Genomic DNA, 15,264 nt, shown 5'->3' on the forward strand with positions numbered 1-15,264 from the left:
GGGACAAAAAAAAACTGTGTTTGCGAGACTTCAGCCTTGTGGACAGTTTTGCTGTGAACAAAGCGCCCAGACGGAAAAAAACTTGAACGTGTTAAAAAAAAAAAAAAACGCTTCTGGGGATGTTAACACTTCCTGCAAACGCCAATAAAAAGTTTCATTTCTGGGTGATGACCCCTTTAACAAAAATAAACATTTTAATAAACATACATATCTAAGGCAAATCTAGGGCAGATGGTGGCCTCGCCCTCCCTAACTTTATGGCATATTACTGGGCGGTATGCCTTCGTTCTATCTCCTTCTGGTTAGATGACACATTTTTGTTGTCTGATTGGTTGGGGATAGAAAGGGAGGACTGCCTGCCCTACTCGATAGGCGCAATTATATTCTCACCAGTTGCAGTTGACAAGAAATGGTACAGATACAATCCTATAATACACAATATAATTAAAACATGGAAACAAATATTGAAGTACTTTAATCTCAGAAAAATCTCCTTTCTATTACCCAGAGCGTCAAATCCATCATTTGCGCCTTCGAACATGGATGGATTTTTTAATGCCTGGAAAGAGTTAGGGATTGTTAACATTGGGGACCTCTATATTAATGGGACTTTCGCATCTTTTGAAAAACTTAGGGGAAAATATGACCTACCTTGGACTCACCGTTTTAGATACTTTCAAATCAGAGAATATGTAAGGGAACATCTGCCTGGATTCCAAAATACGTCTCCTGATAAGCTAGATGAATGCGTGAAGCGTTGCATTGGTTCAGAGCACACAATATCTATCCTGTATGATTGCTTGCAAGACCTCTGTATACCTAGTATGGTTAAAATAAAATCTGAGTGGGAGAGGGAATTTGGAATACAATTTACAGATAATATTTGGAAGTCTATCTTAGAATACGTTCATACCTGCTCTCTAAATGCTAGACACCGCCTAATTCAGTTCAAAGTTCTTCATAGAATTCACTATTCAAAAATGAAGTTACATAACATTTTCCCTGAAATTTCACCCCTATGTGATAAATGCCTGTCTGCAGAAGCTGATTTATTGCATAGCTTTGTTTTGTGTCCTAACTGTGAGATTATTGGGTTGACATTTTTAATGTGTTATCTAAAATACTTGAAGTACAGATACAACCTGAGCCTGTTCTAATTATTCTGGGTAGTTTAGACAGATTGAGACCCCTAAGAGTAACTCTTAGGGGTCTCAAGCAACTTTTTTGTCATACGGTTTGATTACAGCTAAGAAGCTAATTTTAATGTGTTGGAAGTAGACAAAGGTTCCCACACTGAAAAGATGGTTTACGGAATTGACAGATACACTTCATTTAGAAAAGATCAGGCACTCCATTAAGGATAGAATAGAACAATTTGAAAAGATTTGGCGACCACTACTCTCCTTCCTGGAAAGGGAACGGACCCCTGACCCTCTTAATCTATATGTTTAGGGTTGGACTGGCTAGGGAGGGTGGTGTAGAGGGCACGGGGATTGTTTTTTTGTTTTTTTTTGGGGGTGGGGGGCTGTTTTTATTTTTAGGGGTTTTTTTTGTTCGTTTGTTTCCTTGAGGGCTTTTTTCTTTCCTTTTATTTTTTTTTATTTTTTTATGTAGAGTACTTTGAATTTTGTACCCTTTTGTACTCTGCCTATTTCCCCTTTTTTTTCTTCTTGCACCCATTCTTTAAATTAATAAAATAGCTGTGGGAAAGGAGAATAGGAGAGAAACTTTATTTATTTACTTTTTCCTTTTTCACATTTAGGGGTTAAGAAGAAGGGGGAAGGAAGAAGGGGGAAGAAAGAAGGGGGCGGGGGGGGAGGAAATTGTCAACTATATATGAAATTCATGTAAGATGCTTGTTCATGATTTACCTTTTCAAAATAAAAAGATTTGAAACGGAATAAACATACATAAAACCATACTCAATAAAAGTAAAATTTTTGAAAACATTTTAAAAAAAGAACTGTATGTTTATACAATGACAACTGACAATGACAACTCTATCAGTGTTGATTGATGCAGTTGACAATCCCACTAATAATTCATGTGCAAAAATATTGCTTGTGAACTTTGGAAAGAATTTAATTGTCATTTCAGTGTTTAAATCACAGACTGTAAAAGAGATGGACGGAGCCTCCATGATGTGACACATAGGTTTCTGAAGACCTGAATTGAAGCCTGGTGGGTTCCCATCATCGCGATCTTGGCAGGGGCATGGGTGTAGTCTTGCCCCGGAAAATACAAATATAGGCAAAGAGGTAGAGCAGAGATGGGGGCTGTGATTGACATCGAGTGATTGACATCGAGCAAACTCTGTGCTACCTGTAGCTAAGAGCTTACCGAGCTTACCCATATATAATCGGAGCTCACCAGCTAATGGAGGTAAGCGGGCTAAAGCTAAGTCACGTTGTTAACCGGCTAAAAACCGCAGTTTTTCTGTGTTCTTCTTACTTGAAGCGGGAGATCGGGTACCTTTTAATCAAAAGGACACACCCTTAAATATGCTGGATTTTGAAATTAAATTACTTTTAAATGGGGGAGTTAGAAAAAAATTCACTTCCCCCACAGTAACCATGAAGATAAACCTGACCTATTAAACCGAAAATAGATTTTTGTAACAAGTTGTAAACATGTTTACAGCCCCTAGGGGATGAAGAGGGAACTGCCATTTTATGCACTTCTGCATAGGCTTCACTTTTTACTGCTGGAGGTTGCCATTGGCTTAAATGTAGCCTACACAGGAATTATAGCAGTGGTACCAAAACTTTTTCTGCAAGGCACCCATTTTCATCTGCTTCCATAATGTCTTAACTATCTGTTTTATTTAGCCATACACTCTCCCAGACAATACTTTGGTTCCACCATGGGGGTCCAACCCCCAGTTTGGCAACCACTGAACTATAGCGTTCACATTATTTGTATTATATAAGTTACACTTCTAACATGTAGTGCATTGGTAGGCTGTTGTTTGCTTATTATTATGTCACTTTCAAGCCTTTACAGTATAAATGTTTTTAAAAGTGAGGTTTAGTTTTTCACAGAGAAGAAAAGAGAGAACCAGTTATATTTGTTATTCATCGTTAACCTCAGAAATTGGCTTTGCAAACTTCTCCCAGAAATATTTTCTGGGTGACTATAATCACCCAAGAGATATGATATGAACCAACATGAAGCCTTTCCTTGTGTAAAATTTATAGGATATTTTAGGATTTTATTTGACATGAATTTGTTGAAGTAGCACAAATTTTGTCTTCGAACATTTGTATTTTATTTCCCTTTTCTCACATAATAATATGGACATGGCAAGTTTATTTCTTAACCACATTCAATGTACAAGACAACTTCAAACACAAAAACATGACAAGTGTAACAGCAGGTTGCAAGAAACATTACAACTTAGATTAGATGATTGTTCCGTCAAAAGTAACAAACAAAGCGCAAACATTGCTGTTCTTAGCAATGGTGTTAATTAATTCCCATTTTTTGGGAGTTCCGATCCGATACCAATGTCTGAAAACTGAATATCTGCCGATACCGATATTTGCCAATGCCAAATCTGTTTATGTGAACATTATTGTGACTATGGTTAAAATTGCTGTTATAACTGTGTAAGATTTCATTAGGCTATAATAGATTACCCATCCTTTCTTACGTTACCTCACCAATACAAATATAATCCCATTACAGATCTGACAATTTCGACAAGTTTTATTTTGTTTTGGCACATTTTACCTAAATATAAATGTGTGTTATTTAAACAAAGATCTAGCTTTTAGTGACTAAAAGCTAGATCTTGTAACAAAAAAATGTCACATTTTCACATTCAAGGCATTTATTTCTTTTTTAAAACATGTCCAAAGCATCTCATCAAACACATCTGTGCTAGCTTGACTAGTGTGATATCGGTTGTGGTATCGGCACACTTTTATTAATACCAAGTACGAGTACACACGCTTGGTATTGAGCCGTGCATCCCTAGTGTCAATAAAAGAATAATTGTCTCATACACAGCCTATCATTATATTGAGTCTAGCTGTTTTGACACATTGACACACAGTTGCAAATCATATGAACAGAAAAGTAATACAAACTTTAAAACATTGTAGTAGTAATCACAAGCTTCCCAGAATCATTCATTACCATTTTGATTTTTCCCCTGATTTATTTTTCTCAAATATTAATAACTGAAAAGTCATTTCTTTCTATTGCAAATTTTGTTCAGATTTTTAAAAAAAATTAAATAGGATAGTATATATATATATATATATATATATATATATATATATATATATATATATATATATATATATATATACTATCCTAACAGTGTGGTCCAGGCTTCTTAAAGTCTGTCCAATAGTTCACCAACTCTTGTGGAGATCCAAGAATGTAGGTGATAATTGTCGAGTATTCACAGCGGTTGTAGTTTGTGTTATAAGTCTTGAACTGGGAAGGATTGGGTGGTGATGTGGGTGCAAGTCCAAGCTTTTTCATGCACATTCCAATATAAGCATCCTCTATGTTGAATGGTTTTATCAGTTTTGAGACCTCTACAAATTTCTCTGGAAGATCATTTGAAAAGATGTATCCCATACCCATGGCGTATGGTGGGTAAGTAGGATCAGGGAACAGCTCCTCTGGAACATACCACTTTGAGTCTTTTGAACGGACTACTTGGCTGTTCCAGAAAATCATTCCTGTCAGGTAGTTCAGCTTGGGGATTTCTGGTTTTTGTAGCATGATCACCAGATTGTCAATGTTCAGAAACATGTCAGAGTCAACCTTCATGGCGTAGGCTGCTTTATGGCAGTGTGTGGCCAACCAGTCCATGATCACCATGGTTTTGATGGTCAGATTTAGATATGTGTCCATGAAGTTACTCTGGATCAAGTCGTGATGCTGTAAATTCTCCTGTTTCAGCTTCTCATGATTATCTTCACCAGAGAGACCCAACATAAACAGAGTGACTACCACCTGCCCCTGAACCAGCTTTTCTTTGCCCCATGTCTGACGGATTGCATCCCGAGCTTGAACGTTACTTGGTGCTACTGGAACCATCAGGATCAGGAAAGGGGTTTCTTTTTTGCAAACCTCTGGGTTATCCAAAATGAAATGGTAGTTTAATGGATAGGCTTGGTGGTACTGGATACTTTGAGGTCGCACAGTGGGAGGGTCTGTGATTGTGCGAATGTAATGGACAGCTTGGTGCTTTGCAGAGACTCTATAAGCGGGTACTTTAACTTGAAAGGTATTGTTGAAAAACCAATTGTAGTGTATGTGCTGTGGAAATCTATCCCGCCATGACAGTAAGTTGTCAGACAAGGCAAAACACAAACTGAACACCACTAGACAAAGCACAAGCAGGAACTTGAACCAGGAGTGGAACAAAGGCTTCTTCTGATGGCACTGGCTCTCAACAGGCTCTCTACAAAGAGAAGAGAATTAAAAATGGTGAGTTTATCAGTCTCAAAGGATTATCTTTTCCCCCAAGTCCTGTAATGATAACATAATGGCAAAGTTACACTGAGAATTGAAAAATAATTAAATGATATCAATCTAAAAATGGGGGTGCTGGATCCCCTTGCGCGGTCATTTACAGGTCTTAATCTTTCCTATTTTCCCTGAAAGTCAAGGACTATGTGGGGCCATGTTTGTGTGGCATTTTGGGCATTTTTACAGGTTTTGTGGACAGACTGTTCTTCTGTGGTCTATAAAACTCAGTAGATTGGCGGGCCAACTATTAGTTGGACCGCCCGCTGAAATTTTCAAACATCATCCCCTTTGCTGTGGTCCCTGTACCATGTGGGGAGAATAACATGCTCCTTTGTAACCACTGGTCATGGAACACACATATCTGCAGCTCATTAGTTACTTTTTAAACTGACACCAAGCTTAAGGAATCAGACACCTTTACCCCTTGGCATTCCTGCAATCCTGCATGAAAAGTCAGTGTCCTGCCTGCATCCCACTGGAATGGCAACCTGATTTGACTATGCTCCAGTGGATGCAGCTACACTTACAAGGGAATACAAGGGAATTTTCATACCCATAAAGAAAAGGCAGAATTCACAATAGTCACTCAAATATCTATAGACTGAAAAAAGTATTATAAATAATTTTTAAAAAATGTTTTATTATTATTAATTTAGTTAAATAAGACATTGCTGTTGAATTTAATTGAGTCGACGACAAACATTTAAAAACAAACAAAATTGTCCCAGACAAATCAAAGCAGTGTGCCAAAATACTTGTTAAGAGGCTCAGAAGTCTGATTTGGTTTTGAAGAAAATATTTGATTGCAGTGATTGCCTCAAAGTTCAACAAAGTCTTAGTTTACAAGTAGTATAAACTATATAAATTTGTCATGTTTGTTTTCTTCTTTTATTATTACGTTGATCAACTTCAACTTAGTTCTGGGATAGCTTTGTTTTTTTTAATAGGGGAGCATGAATAACTTTCAGGATGACTGTACCTGTCAAAACAAATAACAGAAGCAAGTCAAAACCATGACAGAAGAAAGAAGGACACTCCCAAAGTCCAGAAATGATTAACATATTTATCACAGTAGGACCTTCATTAGCTGCCCTGGATGATGATGATAGTAGGAGCTGTGGTAAGTTTTACTGCTTTTACATGAGGTTCTGTGCTGACAAATAAGACTCATTGGCTCCAATAAATCTGAGCCATATAAGCCAGTTAATTTTGAAAATGCTAACTGCAAAGTTATGATCAAGTGAATAAAAACGTGTGAATAAAACAGCTGTTTAATCACCATGTTAGTTGTTCTACTTTTATGAAAATAGTTGATGATGTCTTAAACTATTTAAGTGCTTTTGTTACAAACAGCAGATCAAATTTAGGACTTTAATGTCTCCCTGAACTTTTTTTTGTTTTTTTTTTTTTTGTTTTTTTTTGCTGAAAGTGAGAACATTTTTTAATAATCATTCAACAAGATGTACAGTTGTAACACTTCTTAAGATTATTTACATTTTGTCCAAATGTTACACTGATACAGCATTTTCCTGCTTTATTGGATAATCAAATAATTCTTTACCTGACTGCATAATTAAATGCACAGGTCCACTGACTTGCTACATTTGCCACAACTGAAATATCAATCTTGTGCTGATGATAACAATACTCTTAAAAACTCCCCCAACTGGTTTTTACCATTGAGTAAGTGATGTACCGTGTTCATCACAGATGGAAACATGGTACCACTTAAGTCTCAGTCATCCAGGGTCACACTTTATTTCACACACTGGTAAAAATAAAGTCATAAGGGCTTTTACTCATTTATAAATGCTGTTTGTATATTCCTTTGTTTTACCTATAACATTTCACACTTTATTTAGATTGTTTTGAGTATTTCCATGACATCACCACAAAGCTTTGGTCTCTATAGATGAGTTGCTCGGAACAAAAACTCCTGCCACTTTGCTAGTTACTCTCCGTTGTTCATAATTTCAAAAAAAAAAAAAAAGAAAAAGAAAAAGAAAAAAATAAATGATAATAATAATAAACACAAAAGCCTAACTCTTTTAAAAGACAAGTACTACTTTTAACATCTTTCAAATTTAAGTTGTGAGATCAAATCAAGTCAAACCTTATTTATAAAGCGTTTTTCCAGGCAACACAAAGTGCTTTAAATGGAAAAACAATGTATGTATATTCAAATAAAACAGTTCTCCACACAGCAAAGTAAACATACGAATGTAAAAAAAACACTCATAATAATTATCATCACTATCCAAAGATGTGTTTTATAGCATCGCAAAAAAGTTCAAATTTACCTCCATTAGCTGCACAACATGAAACTTTCAAAACCTTTACAAATAACCAACTCATTTAGCAGCTGCGCGGTTTTAGAGAATTTGTTCACCGTTTAATTTGAGTAACAATCCAAGTTGTGCTGCGAGCCGTCCAGGACGTACCCGCTCGCGCAGAAAATTGATGGCTGGACCTAAAGTGTTAGTACTATAAGGAATGGCATGAAATAAACATGTCAAACAACTTCGAAAATTGGTCTATGCATTTGTCTGTGCCAGTGGTTAAAGTCTGATTATGGACCCTCATCTCCTGTGGAAGAAAAGAAATAAAAGTTTGGCATCAAGCTGCACACAACCGGTTATTAAATAAACAGGGGGGGGAAAGTTGCCTTAAACTCAAAAAAGTTATGGATAAACAAACAAACAGCGGAGGAAACCTGAAAGTGAAAACAACTAACAGCTGCAAATCTTACTTGTGTAAAGGAATTGTCCCCTCCATCTCAATGTATGATAATTTGAAGAAAACTCCGTGATCCGAGCATGGACGAGGACAATATGGATAACAGGACGCCGAACTGCGCAGTGTACGCCAACTGCTATGGTGGCCTATGTTGAAAAAGTGATGCACAGGTCTGCTGAGAGAGACAGCCGACGAGCAGGTTCTACAGACAGATGTCAAAACATATCAGAGAGAATCAGAGAAAGACAATGTAAATGTAAAAGTTCCATCATTTACGCCCGCAATAAGGTGCATTCAGGGACATTTCAAAAACTCTGAAATATACACCACACGTTATTTTTTTATTTTTTTTATTTTTTTTGCCGTATATGTTTTTACGCTGTAATATTTCAATGAATGAATGAATAAATGAACGAATGAATGAATGTTTTTACTGGGTTTATTTGTTTGTCTGTTTGTGTTTAAGATAACTTAAAAAGTTATGAACGGATTTTCATGAAATTGTCAGGACTTGTTGGAAACGTGAAAGGGAAGAATTACATTTCACAAGATCGAATAATAATTTATTTCACCAGATAAAAATAGATAGATCAATCTAAATGTATCAAAAACAATCAAACATGTCAGTATCAAATTCATGTATACATTTGTTTATGTTACAGTTACCTTATGTCTTAGTTATATAGCATTATAAAAATATTTTAGCATAAAAGCACGTTGTTTTTTAATGTTTTATAGTGATCTGTGTCATAACAGTATCTCTGCCCTTTGTAACAAACCAAACTGAGAAAAATTTGTTAAAAATTCGTGAAGTTATTGTTTTGCTTGGGCCTACCCCTTACAAATAAAAGCATTGGAGGCGCATGGAAGACCCATCCAAGAAGGCGACGCGATGAGCCGTATAGGCAGCGTGATACATATGGAAGGCCGACGTCTATGTATTTGTGATGTATATGTATATGGATACTGATGTTAACCAAACATCACCATAAAAGTGCATGAAATGGTTCGGTCCTTTCCTGAGCGCGTCAGTTTTCTCATCAGCAACAGTTCGCAAGAGACGTTCATTAACCTGCGGGTTACTAAAATGCAACACGGGCCATGGCAAGAAAGGAAACTTGTTTTTAAAAGCAAAAGAATAAAAATTAAAAAAAGATAATGAAGAGAGACCAAAAAATAAACAAGTAAATAAGTAAATGAAAAGGGTTCCAATATGCGACCCAGTTTTTCTCCAAGAACCGTGTGTCGCCTCGTTAGTTTGAGATCGGTTGAAATTAAACTAGCTCAGTGAAATAAGCTATATAGTTACTGCTTACTTACATTAACCACAATTGTCTTTGTTCGCAAGCATCGCATAATTTATGAAGACGGAGTGGTGCTCAGGCCTCTCGATGCCGCATGTTTCCCGCAGGTTGCGTCGGGCTGGATAAAAAATATTTACTGTAATTGCTGGTCATTAAGTACTTCGGTGCACTGCGTGCGATCATGTCTCGTTTGCTGTGTCCACTCTGTTGCATACATTTAAAAAAAAAAAAAAAAAAAAAAAAAAAAAAAGCTCTGTTTTCTGAATGAACGACATAAATTGAAAAAGTACATTTTTATCTGAATTAACACTGTATTTTCTAAGCCCGTTAGCATTTTTAACAGGCTTGATCCAGAGAAAGTCCAACATGTTCCCTTTGTTTAGTTTAATTCACTTTTACTTTGTTTTGGGATTGAGACTTTGGAAAATAGCCTTATTTTGTCTCTAAGTTATGTTGATCAGATCATTATTAGTTCGTGCACTTTGCGAAGACACCTGCTAACTTTGCGCTTGTTCAGACGGTTTCAGAGGTAAAACCAAATATGATATCCTGAATTAGGCTGTCTCGTTATTTGAGAAAAAGAGCTTTATTTTTTTCAAGTGAATGCAATACGTTCTCAAATACGTTTTCAGGCCAAATAAAATCATCCTTCACGTGCATATTTAGCGTGTGTTTAAACAAGAAAGATGATTTTATAAATGCAGGATGTTTCGCCTAACCCTAACGTCCTCCTTTCGGCTTGTCCCGCAGAAGTGAATCGTGTCGCAGTTGAAATGGCACATGTTTTACGCCGAATGCCCTTCTTGACGCATCACTATGCATTGATGGGAAGTCTGCCCTGCGACAGGTGTGGACAAAAAAGATGATTATATAAATGCGGGATTGAAAAACCTGACCCGCGCGTCACACCGGGTATTCCTGTGTTTCTGAAACAACAATAACATCAACAAAAAAGATGTATCATATTTTTTTCTTTTTCTTTCTTTCTTTTTTCTTTTCTTTTTTAATAACAAAACCAGCCTACTCCCAAGCTTTTTTAATAACCCATCAGTACATTTGCTCGTTGTCTAATAATTTCTGCTCTTCGGTTTCAGGATGAAGAGTTATGAAATGACTAAAGCAATACTGGCACAGGCTCATAGACACATATTGCATCTTTATTTTGTCTATTTTTGTCTATGTTCAGGTTAAAGTTAATGCAGCTGATGGCTTGCGCCAGTAGCAACCTTAGCTGAGCTGCTGATTGGCGTAGATATATGGACGTTTGTAATTGTGAGAGCATAGAAATGAGTACTCAATGCTGACAAAGGAAAAAGCGGCATTCTCTGTCCGTATATAAAGACAGCCATTAAATATAACCACAAACCTTTATCATTCCTGAAAAGGAAAATTATTTTGTCAGCTTTAAGCAGTTAGAGCAAAAATATAGATCTAAAGTTTGCAATCAAGCGGTGTGGTCTATGTGACTGTGGGGTCAAAAATTCCTGGCAGTGCACCCGTGTGAGTTTTGAAAACACATTTCAAATTTCTAAAAGGTTTTTTTTTTTTTTTTTTGTCTTTACTCATTAAGATTTCAGGACAGAGTTGACAGTTAAGCTTGACAACAGCCTTAATGTGATGAGAAACACAAAATATAGGTATTAATACTTACTTTGCAACTATCCTCTGTCTCCACCTCTACTGACGAAAGACAAAATACTTACAGTGACGTCTCTTTCATGTACACAAACAAAATATAATTGTTAAAAATATAAAATATTGCATATATTTAATTTAAAAAAAACCGTTTTATTAAGTAAGTATTTGTGGACAGTAAAGCTACGTAAATATATTTTTGATTTAGTATCATTTTAGTACTTATTGATCAAGCAACAGTTAAAAAAAAAAAAAAGAAAAAAAAAAAGCAGTGAGTGGGAGATGCCAAAATCCTGTAAATCCAATTTTTTTAAAAATGCATAAAGTTAATGAAATATGTTTAAAAAGACTTTTTTTGACGTTTTGACCATTGTCAAAAGACCGCTGTCATCACTCACTCAAGTGAAAGAAAAATAAAACAGAAACAAATAAGACTTATTTTTATATTTCAGCATTTATTTTTCATTTTGACAGGTTCAGTCTTGCATCATTTCCAAGCAATAGAGAGCACCTGAGTGAAAGCCACTCCTTAACCAACCATGCAGCAGCTCTATTATCTTCTTCAACCGCCACATTGACTATTTTTAACTTGAAGGCTTCATCGCATGCATTTCTTTGTGTGTTTTCGATGATGAGGGTGTGTACATGAAGTGCAAAATGCCAGTAAAATCCTTAAGTAGCCACATCATTCTTTGAGCCTTGGTGTGAAAAAAAGCAGCAGCTTATTGTCCAAAAATTATGGTACACTGTGTAATGGATGTTTTGCCTGGTAAAGTAATGTAAAGTTAAATAAATAAATAGACTGACTTCTTTTAAATATTTAGAAAATGTGACCATATTCAATATGGTCACAGCTTTAAGCAGTTACAGCAAAAATGTGCAATATGGCATATTGCATTCAAATGAATACATTTAATGTTGGCTTAGAAATTTTAAAACGTTTGGTCCATATTTGTCATAAAAAAAAACATATATTTGCTTCTATTGGTGGACAAAGGACAAAAACATTTCAGGTGAACAGGATAGGGTTTACCGCCATGTGTGTCTCCTCTCAGTTTTGCGACAGATCTGTTGTGAATGTTTTGTAGAATAAATGTGTCTGAATTTGGTCATTTTGGCATTAGAATGACCTTTTCTGTAATGATAATCATAATAATGATAATAATAAGAATAATAACAATAATAACAATTTATTATGTTATGGCTGATATTTCCTTCTGGATCTTTTACAGAGGAAGATTGTTGTTTCTCCTTATTTTTAATTGATTAACCAGGAACCTTCTGATTTGTTGCCATGTTCAAAGTTCTCCAAGTGAAGTCTTTGCACCAAGAATTGTTGGGTTGTTTTTTTTTAGCTTTTATTTTATTAAGTTTAAGGTTGGCCTTCCTTATCTTGTTCAGTGTGTGTTCTTTCTGGATGATACGGTCAGCATCCTCTAGTGATTTAATTATTCCAACTCCTGAGATTCTTGAAGCTTTTTTTTTTATATGTGTAGGGAAGGTATCTGGCCACTGAAAACTGTAAGGTGCTGGACGTATTTATCTCCACTCTCAACCTGGAGTGTCGAGCAGAACACTGCTTGAGGCCAGGACATTTCTGTAGCTAAGTGGACGTTGGCAAAGATGGAGGTGGCAAACTCTGAAAGAATGAGTCAGGATGGTTGGTTTGAATGGTCTGTATTTCTGTTTTCTCAGAAGATGGATACACCTGGGATACATCATCTGTAAACTCGGCAGTTCACAGCAATGCCTAATTACATCGATCCCACCTCAGGTGACAGAGTTGTCCAAAGAAAACTTAAACACTTGACAAAATTCTCATTCCTACTACCAATACTGACTGAGGAAAAGCATAGTGTGAAATGATTTCTTTTACCATCTGGTGATGCAGTTATTTTCTGCTGTGATTAAAACGATTCAAAGTAGTACTCACCCTGAGCTGTTAAGTCTTCCCCAAATCTGTGTTCTACCATGGATGCAGATTTTTAAGTTGTGTGCTTAAACTTCTGTTTAGTTCAGGCCCAAATATCTGTTGAAATTACATGGACTATTGGGTAAAGACAATTTCTTCAAGTATTCAATTCAATTTTCATTTAGACCAAATTACTAAATAAAATGATCAGCTCATTGTAATGTCTGCACTTACTAATCCCATTAATCATTTCTTAGAGTGATGTTCTCAGAAGGAACTCATTGAAAATTGAAACCGCCATCCTGCATGTAAAATGTACTTGGAGCATGCAAACACAAAAAAGTTGTAAAACAGGAAAAGCACAGACAGGGTCCTTACTGTCTGTCTTGCCGTAATGCAACATGATTGATTGTATATTGTGCAGTTACACACCCGCTCACTGATGTGGTTAATCTCTCTTTCAGATGAACATAACTCAAAAGTTCAACTGGAATCATTGGGTGTTACAAATCTGCGTGCTTTATTTTTTCTGTTTGTTTTTGTATGACCATAAGTTGTCGTTCAGAAAATGTTCCATTGTATTCTGAAAATTCATGCTTTGTATGAGTTATTTTTAAATTGTACAAATGCCCCACCCAGGCTTAAAAGAGGAGACAATCATGGTCATCTTTTCTCAAGGGAAACTGTTGTTGTAATGCTTGTAGGTACGGTATCTGTTTTAGAACTGAACTCATCTATCAGAATTAGTCTCATTGTATTCTGATCAATCTGCTTTATACGATCCTGTGTGTGAATTATTTTCATATTGTACAAACACCCCACCCATGAATCTAGAAAGATGCACATGTGAACAACTAGCAGTGTTGTGCAAGTTCATGCTTCTTTTGAACATATTGAAAGTTCAGTTCATTTATTCAAAAATTGATAATTCACACTTATGGTTCACTGTTCAAATTTTGAAATCGTTCAATCTTCAGATCATTTCAGCAAGTCATACCCTGAAAACTGCAGGGAGAACTGTGTTGTTTGGGGCTTGTTAAGAAGACAGGACTCTATTTAAGTGTGTGTCCATGAGACAGGTGGGTGTCTTACAGTGTGATATAAAAGGTTATACATAAGTTTTATGGTCTTATGATTATGCTGTAAACTTGATTTTTCTTGATTATTACTGTGAGCACCAAAGCTAATGTGTAAGCTAACCACGACTGACTGGCAGACTTCGTACATATATTATTTGATTGTGTATACCTCTTCATATGGGTGGAATAGCCCACTATGTTAGATTTGTACATGGTGCCAGACATCAGGAATGTGCTCAATCTTATCTCTGAATTCTGAATAGACCCAGGCAATTAGTGGTGATTACTTTGAGCCCTATCCAGTGCCTTTAAGCAGAGCATGGCTGCTTCTTTATGTTGGAATTGACCTGCATTATTTCCGTTTATAATTTGATTGTGATTTTATCATCTGTGAAGTTTGTATTACTAGTCTCATATCTTCTTTATTTTGTGTGTTACAGAACCACACACATACACACCCACACATGTATGTACCATTTAGTACATGAACCATGGCTGGGAATAAAAGAGCCTAAAGGATTCCCCTGGATTTTTTCTTGCATTTTAACCAATGCACACTCCGCGATCGCAACAAGACTGAACCAGATCAGCGTAGGAAAGTCCCCATTACAGGGCTGTTGGCAAGTGTATTGTCCGTGAGCCAACAAATGCAAATGCTGTTTATGTACTAAACAGCTGAAAGTACAGAGGAGCACTGCAAATACAGGACTACTGCATAAATGAAAACAACTGCAAGAAGGAAAGTCACACAACAGAAGTGCTCTAACTTTATCAAAGTTTCTGCCATGCTTACATAAAAACTTTAGATCAGCTGATCTTTTTATAATATTGTACAAGATTAACACCAAATGTAAATGAAACAGAAAATGTAACTCATCACCAACAGGACACTCCAACTTCTGAAAGATGTTGACATTTTCACATTTGTGACTCTCTGCGGCTACGATAGCGGTAATAGCATGCTTATAAAAATCTGTTTCAGAAATAAGGTTTCTTTTTGATTAGACAATGATTTTCTTTTAAAGGAACTGGAGTTTTACCTTTGTCCCAGTCTTTTTTTATACTATCCTTATAGCATAAAATTACAGCTCCTTTCTCAAAATAA

General features: G+C 36.1%; 1 protein-coding gene across 1 annotated transcript; it reads right to left on the bottom strand.

Moving 5' to 3' along the window:
- Window positions 1-4,320: 4,320 nt before the first annotated feature.
- LOC306773412 (beta-1,3-galactosyltransferase 1-like) lies at window positions 4,321-14,372 on the bottom strand (the record flags this gene model as incomplete). The annotated part of the gene is made up of 2 exons (XM_079263212.1): window positions 4,321-5,425; window positions 14,329-14,372. The coding sequence occupies 2 exons, from the start codon at window positions 14,370-14,372 to the stop codon at window positions 4,321-4,323; spliced, it is 1,149 nt and encodes a 382-aa protein (XP_079119338.1).
- Window positions 14,373-15,264: the final 892 nt, after the last annotated feature.

This window comes from Telmatherina bonti (assembly GCF_933228915.1).
Source record: "Telmatherina bonti genome assembly, chromosome: 3".
Lineage (NCBI taxonomy): Eukaryota > Metazoa > Chordata > Actinopteri > Atheriniformes > Telmatherinidae > Telmatherina > Telmatherina bonti.